Source organism: Rhincodon typus, chromosome 38 (assembly GCF_021869965.1).
Source record: "Rhincodon typus isolate 14 chromosome 38, sRhiTyp1.1, whole genome shotgun sequence".
Taxonomy (NCBI): domain Eukaryota; kingdom Metazoa; phylum Chordata; class Chondrichthyes; order Orectolobiformes; family Rhincodontidae; genus Rhincodon; species Rhincodon typus.
This window is the reverse complement of record NC_063369.1, coordinates 1,615,034-1,622,449: the sequence shown is the minus strand read 5'-3', so window position 1 is coordinate 1,622,449 and position 7,416 is coordinate 1,615,034. Positions and strand designations below refer to the sequence as shown.

Genomic DNA, 7,416 nt, shown 5'->3' with positions numbered 1-7,416 from the left:
TGGGGAGCTGTATCAGTGATCCTGTGGGTATGCCTGCCTATTTTCATCTTTTTCTTCTCTTTTCCAGATAAACCACGAGACACAATCACGACCGTATCAGTAAATAACAAAACAATGTCAAGCTTTCCAGTAGAAGTCACTAAAGGTGATGAAATTACATTAAGCTGTATGTCCAATGGAAGACCCTCACCTACATTAGACTGGGTAAACCCCAGTAATGGCAGCAACATTGAGATTGGTCCTGGATTTCTGCATATTCCGTACATAACCTCAGAACATCAAGGAATTTATAAATGTAGAGCTACCAATCAATATGGAAGCGATGAGAAGGATGTGGACATCAGGGTCAAAGGTCAGAATTTAATATTACCATTGTTATTATTACTTTGGGCTCCTGTTCTCCTCCACCCTTTCTGACAATGAAAGAAGAGGATAAACTGCTCCCTGCCTCTAATACTGCTCTGTAACTGGTACATTGGGTACAAGTGGCTCAGAGCGACAGTGTGTGTAGAAGTACCTTCCTCCTGCTCTGCATTTGTCCCACGTGCCTGGGTAATAACTCCAAGGGGGTTGGGGGTGCGGTTGTGGCTGTAAACCCACACACTGCCATTCTGAAATAACTGCACAGAGGCCGGTTTCCCATCACCATCTCACCCTTTATTTACATGTGGCCTGTACATGGGCTGTGACCAGCCAGATCAAAGTCAATCCCTAGACAGAGAAGCCCTTCTGAATCCCCTGTTTATATCTATCAGCTGGGGTTTGTTAAACTGAGCCAATCAAGAATCTCAGTGTCAATGAGATCCACCTGGCCATGGTTCCTTCCCACCAAGTTCAGGAATGTAGGCCTGTCTTTTCTTTTGTAGCTTCTCCTGGGATGTTTTCGCTTCAGGTCCGGTTCCTCTGACTTGGACACGGGCAGCATGTGCCAGACCATAGTCCGTCTCTTGCATCTGCAGCATCTCAAGAGTGTTCCTTCCTCTTCTCCCGGTGGTAATGGTATTGAGGCTGCATCCATCTCGGACTCTGAGGTTTCAATGCTAGACAGAGGGGGACAACCCATGGTTTCTGACAGCTTTTCTGGCTGTTCTGAGGGGCCAGGTATGTTTTTCACCTGCCCTGTTTGCGCAGTAGCAGCTTTCAGGTGATTCATTTGTTTGTTCAGGACCACCTCACCTCCCTGAACATTGTATGTCACAGGACCTGACATTGTGTTGACCTTGCCTCGTATCCATGCTGGGCCATTTCCGTGGTTCCAGCAACAAAGGAATTCCCCTGAAGTGAACTCACTTAGAGGAGGCATGTGGCAGGCATTGGCGTTCTTACTGCCGTTTCACCCTCCCCACCCCACCCCAGGTCTGGAACTATCAGCTTTAACCTGGTGCAGAGTCTTCTCCCCATTGGCAACGCTGCTGGAGCTGCCCCTGTTGTTGCATGAGGGATGCTCCGATAATCAAACAGGAACAGGGACAGTTTGTGTTGTAGGTTGCTTCCTTAAGCCTGCCTTCAATGTTTGGTTCTTTCCACCAGAACATTGGAAGATGGATTGTATGGAGCTACCCGAACATGCCGAATTCATTTGACTTTAGGAAATACTTGAATTCCCTGCCAGCAGTTGATGTCCCATTGTCCTTGACTAATACTTCTGCGAATCCATGTCTCGCAAACGATGATCATAGCTTTTCAATCATCATTCCTGAGTTTGCCAATTGAGTTTAATGCAAATCTAACCACTTTGAATAGGCATCCACAATGGAATATTGAGCCCATTCTGGGCAGCACGGTAGCTCAGTGGTTAGCACTGCTGCCTCACAGCGCCAGGGACCTGGGTTCAATTCCACCCTCAGATGACTGTCTGTGTGGAGTTTGTACATTCTGTGTCTGTGTGGGTTTCCTCCCACAGTCCAAAGATGTTCAGGTTAGGAGGATTGGCCATTGAAAAAATGCAGGGTTACAGGGATAGGGTAGGAGTCTGGGTGGGATGCTCTTTGGAGGGGCGTGTGGACTTGATGGGCTGAATGACCTGCTTCCACAGTGTAGGGATCCTATGAAAGGAACAGAATAGTTCATGTGTAACCAAGTCCAGGGTTTACCCAGTCATTCCCACGCATTTAAGGAGTGCTGCCAGTGGTAATGTTTGTTGGCAATCTGGGCACTGTCCCACTAATGCAGCTATGTCAGCATCCAGTCCTGGCCGCCAGTCATAACTCCTTGCCAACATCTTCATTTTGGAAACGCGTGGAGTTCAGTCAGTATCTGGGACAATCACTCTTGTTCCTCGAAGTAATATGCCATCCTGTACGGTAATCTGGTCTCACCAGGTCAAGAAAAGTTTCAATCCTAGTTGTAATGGTACTTCTGTTTCCCCCATTACCACCAGCCGTTTTAGTTTTGCTAGGATGGGATCTTTCTGTGTCTAGAGTTGAATGTTGTCACCGGTGACCCAAAAGGGTGTCCAGAAAGTGCTAAACCAAAACGGACTCTTCCAGGGGAGGCACCACCGGTGGAGTATCTGCCAGTGGGAAGTGGCTCAACGCATCTGCATTTGCCACTTGGCTTCCTGGATGGTGTTCTAACTGGTAATGGTACCCACTGAGAATAAGGGCCCAATGAATTTGACCAGAAGCTATGGGAGGCACAGTCTTGCCTTCTTTAAGTAGCTCCAGTAGGAGCTTGTGGTCCGTTACTATGACAAATTCACATGCGTAAAGGTATTAGTGGAACTTCCTCACACCAAAGATGACTGCCAAACCTTCCTTCTCTACTTGGGTATGTTTGCATTCAGCATCAGCCACAAAGTCCAGGAAGCAAATGCTATCTGTAATTCCTCTCCGTTGGGCCTCCGTGAGCCATCACTACCCTGATACCGTACGGGAGGCATCGCATGTCAGCACCACCTCTCGCTTTGGATCATAGTGGGCCAACACTTTAGATGACGATAGCTACTTTCTCACTTCTCTAAAGGCTGATTCCTGGCTATGCAATGATTTCCAAGGCTGCCCCTTTCTCAACAACAGGTATAAGAGTGCGAAGATGGATGCTAGGTTACAAATGAATTTCTCGTCCTATTTCACCAACCCAGGAAAGACCCAAGCCCTGGTACAGACATGGGAGCTGGAGCACATTTGATCACCCTCACTTTATTTTCCAAAGGGTTTAACCCACTTTTGTGACTTTGTGGGTCATTTGGGGTGCCCAAAAAACAGCATTTTTCCCATCTAAGGCATACACCTGCCTGGGAGAAACATTTAAGCACTATGTCCAAGTTCTCCAAGTGCTCTTTATTTGTCTTCCCTGTTATCAGTACATCATCCAGATAAATTACAACCCGGGGTAACCCTTGTAAAATGTTCTCCATGGTTTGCTGGAAAAGGGTGCAGGCTGAGGATACCCCAAAAGACAGCCTCGTTTATTGGTACAAACCCTTATGGGTATTAATTGTAGCGTACTTCTGGGACACCTCATCTTGTCACAAGTGAAGGTAGGCGTGGCTCGTGTCCAGCTTCATTAAGGACAGACGCCCCCACCCGCCACCAGTTTTAATTACAATCCCTCTATGCAAGGGATCAGGTATTTATCCAGCTGCAAGAAGTGGTTTACCATTTGTTTAAAATCCCCACAAAGGCAAACTGAGCTATCAGGCTTCACAATTGGTATGACCAGTGCTGCCCTTTCTGCAAACTGCACTGGTTTGATGATTCCTTCACTCTCCAGCCTCCTGATTGCCACCTCTACTTTTGCCCGCATTGCAAATGGCACTGGGTGGGCCTTGCAGATTGTGGAATTGCTTCCCTGTCAACATGTAAAGTGGCTGTGTCCCCTTTGATAGTCCCAAGCCCTTCCTGAAATACTCCTGGCTATTTCACTATGACTTCACTGAGACAGCCATTTTCTAATTGTAGACTATTGAGCCAATCAAGGTGAATCTTTCTCAATCAATTCTGCCCCTCAAGGGTTGGACTCAAGCCTTTTACTACAATCAGTAGTAATTTCACCAACTGCTTCTCATAGGGAACCAGAACCTAAGTGGTACCCTTAATCTGTAACGGTTCCCCAGTGTACATTATCAATCTGGCCGAGGTCTTGCACAAATCTAAGGGTTGGAGCCCAGAGCAAATCTTGTTAAAGACTGGTTCTGTAACCATTGATATATTGACCTCAATGAGAACCAGGTGACCATTTAAACAGACATTTATTATAATTGGTTCTGATTTGCATGTTGCTAAGCAATTTAACTGTTCCAAACCACATGTAGGGGGAACTTTCCAGGGTGTGCACTCCCCTCGATACTGGCCTATGAGTTTTCTTACTCAAGTCAGGCCTTGTAGGACTCCTTTGCTGTCTTGAATCCACACACCAGCAGCAAGTACGATAGCTTGCCGACCTAGATCCTGAAGAACATTTTAGCCACTGGGCTGAGGCTTGGCTTTGTTGTGGGGTTTGGCTGTGGGCTGACCCAAGGTATATTGCATGAGGCTATGCGATTGCCTACAATCAAGTGGTGTTCCCGAAGCTCAGTCAGACAGGTGAGGATGTCCACTTCCATTGGGATGCCCTGTAACTCCCATGCTCCACTTGCCACATTTTCTAATGACAAAGCCAATGTAGTCCCTGTTGGAAGTCCAGTTGGGGATTCTGCTAGTAGTTGCTTTTGCAGGGTAATGTCATTAATGCCACATACCAAATGGTCTCTCAGCATCTCATCCAGGGTTAACCCAAAATCACATGCTTCTACCAGACATCTTACCTCATGAAACATCATGACACAGATACCCTTGGTTCTGTAACAGCCAAGTAAAACCGATAGCATCTCAGAATTAGAGTAGGCTTGGGGTCGTAATATTCCTTTACTAAATCTGTCCTCTTGAAAGGTTTTTGTATCTGGTGCCACAGGGAAAGTTAAGCTCTTAATAACTGAAAATGCTGTGGGTCTGCAAACTGTCAGAAGGATTACTCATTGCTTTTCATCTGCCCCAATGTCATTTGCCCAGAGAAAATAACGCATTCTTTCCACATACTGGGCCCAGTTTTCAATGGCAGTATCAAACAAGTCAAGCTTCCCAAATAAAGGTACAATGTTAGAAATGCTTACCCCAACTCCCAAGATGACTGTTGCAAAAGAATTTTGTTCAGGCATGTTCTTGTCACCACTGAAATAACCACACAGAGGCTGGAATCTTGTCACCTAGTCAGCCTTATATTTATGCATGCACAGTACCCTGGCCTTGGCCAGCCAGCTCAGAGTCAGTCCCTGAAATGAGGAGATTCTGAATCCCATGCATATATTTGTCAGCCAGGGCTCCCTGATTGGCCAAAATTAAAAACCACAATGAAGAATCTCATAGTCAATGAGATCCCCAGCCATGGTTCTAATCACGACACACTCCATCGGGCAGAGGATTGGAGCAGATCAGTGAGTGAAATGCACATCTCTGGACTTCACTTCTCATAATGAGGTGGGGGAAACATGGAAAAACAAAGTGATGAAACACAACCAGGACGTACTGCAAACACAGCAGCTCAATCAGTGTGTTGGGGAAAATGCTAATGAATGGCTAGGGTTGAAAACTGAAAAAAAGACAGGATATTTAGTTGTGTTATCAGCAATGTAAGAGATAGAGAGGAATTATAAACTCTGGAAATTCTGCAACCAGCTGGGAAGAAATTCTGTTATCGATATGTATGGAACATTACATTGAATTTAGTTACCAATGTGTCATTCCTGCAGAATGTAAACAAGAATAGACAGGGAGTTGAGGGCAGGCTGCCAAGGAGTGGCATGTAGTATGGGAGGAATGAAAAAAGGTCAAGAACAGAACATGGAAAACAGTCAGGAAAGAGCTAAATAAAGCACACTGGATACTAGATTTTGGAAATATTCAGGCATTTTGCAATTAATATATTTCCCTGGACTGTTGATGATTTGTGTATCTTTTCTTTCTATGTTTTCATAGATTTAACATGGATAGTACTAGTGATCGCAGGAATAGCAGCAGTATTGATGACAGTTGCAGCAATGGCCTCGTACTTGAAAAACAAGGCCAGTAAAAGAGGACAGTATAAATTAGACAAAGCAAAACCCAACAATAATGCACAGATCCCCAGTGGGAATGATCATCAGGAAAATTTTCCTTTGAAGAAACGTCATCCATAACTTGGTAGCACAACAACAATTACAAACTAGTATGATATATGTTCTGAAGAGAAATACCAATGATCCTGCAGACAATATTGTTTCCAACAGGTGCAGCTCATTGTAGTATTAAAATCTGTTTGCCGTAATTACTGTAATAATTGTAATGACAACTTGTTACTCACATTTCTCAACATTTTTTGGATTGCTTTTGAAAGGCTGTATTGATCACTTTCTTTTAAACTGTGGATTGTCACTCGAGTTTCGGTAACTAGATTCAGCACTAATATCATCACAGGTTTATGAAAACAACTTTGTTTCGCAATAACAGACATAAAGGCTAGGTACAAGATCTGTTTATTCTGTACAATAATTTACCTGTTGTGACTGTTTGCTTTAATAGGATAAATATTATCTTTGTAATCTATAGTTTTCTAAACATATGAAATGAAGATTAGATGTGAAACAAAATCTCAATTTTAAAATTCACACCACATTTAAATGGCTCCAGGCCTTTTCTCTCTGTATCTCCATAAAGTCCTGCAGCCCTCTAAACTTCCAAGAATTACATACTTCTCCAATTTGGGTATGTTGTGTGTTCTGATTATCATTGTCCCATCACCATTAGCAAGTTTACCTTCAGCAGCCTAGGCCCTAACCTCTGGAATTCTTTCCCAAACTCTTTGCCTCTCTCTCCTCCTTTGAGACTCTCTTAAAGCCTATAAATGTTGACCAACATTTGTGTCACTTTCTAGCATGCTTGCCTCTTTGTTAAAGGTGTGGGCTCAAGTCCCATTTCATATTTTGAGTACACAAGTCAAAACTGATGGTCCGATACAGTAGTTAGGAGGGTTGGAGTTGCCTGCATTGCTGTATTTTAGATGAGATTTTAAACAGATGTTCTTTCTCCTCTTTCAAATAGATGTAAAAGGTTCTGTGGCTCAATTCTGAAGAAGAGCAGGCAAGTTCTCCCTGGTGTACTGGGGAATACCTACCCTCAGTCACAACACAAAAACAGGTCATCTGTTGGGATATCCTGAGAGTTTAGATCTGAACCGTGATGCTGCACCTGCTCAGCAGCAGCCCATCATTTTGAATGATCTACCCAGTCCTGACAGGGAATGTGGTGACAATGCTCCAGATACTGATATTCTGGATGGCAGTGACAATGTGGAAGCCCTTCTCCTTCACACTCAATGCTTTGGTTTGGACCTGTTGCCAGACATGGCACATGACCTGGTGCCACCTGGTTCCTGAGCTGCTGCTGTCCACTGGCCCAAAGC

The 7,416-nt window shown here is 44.5% G+C and overlaps 1 protein-coding gene across 2 annotated transcripts in view; it reads left to right on the top strand.

Annotated features, from left to right (window-relative positions):
• The first annotated feature begins 17 nt into the window (after positions 1 to 17).
• LOC109918972 (limbic system-associated membrane protein-like) overlaps positions 18 to 7,416 on the top strand; it is a 12,958-nt gene continuing 5,559 nt past the window's right edge. Inside the window, exons 1-2 of one of the 2 annotated variants that reach the window (XM_020518924.2) lie at positions 18 to 352; positions 5,955 to 6,508. In XM_020518924.2, coding sequence (XP_020374513.2) covers positions 115 to 352; positions 5,955 to 6,154 — 438 coding nt within the window. In that variant the 5' untranslated portion in view covers positions 18 to 114 and the 3' untranslated portion in view covers positions 6,155 to 6,508. Of the gene's footprint in view, positions 353 to 5,954; positions 6,509 to 7,416 lie in introns of those variants that run through there. The other variant, XM_048617895.1, reaches the window with a different exon arrangement.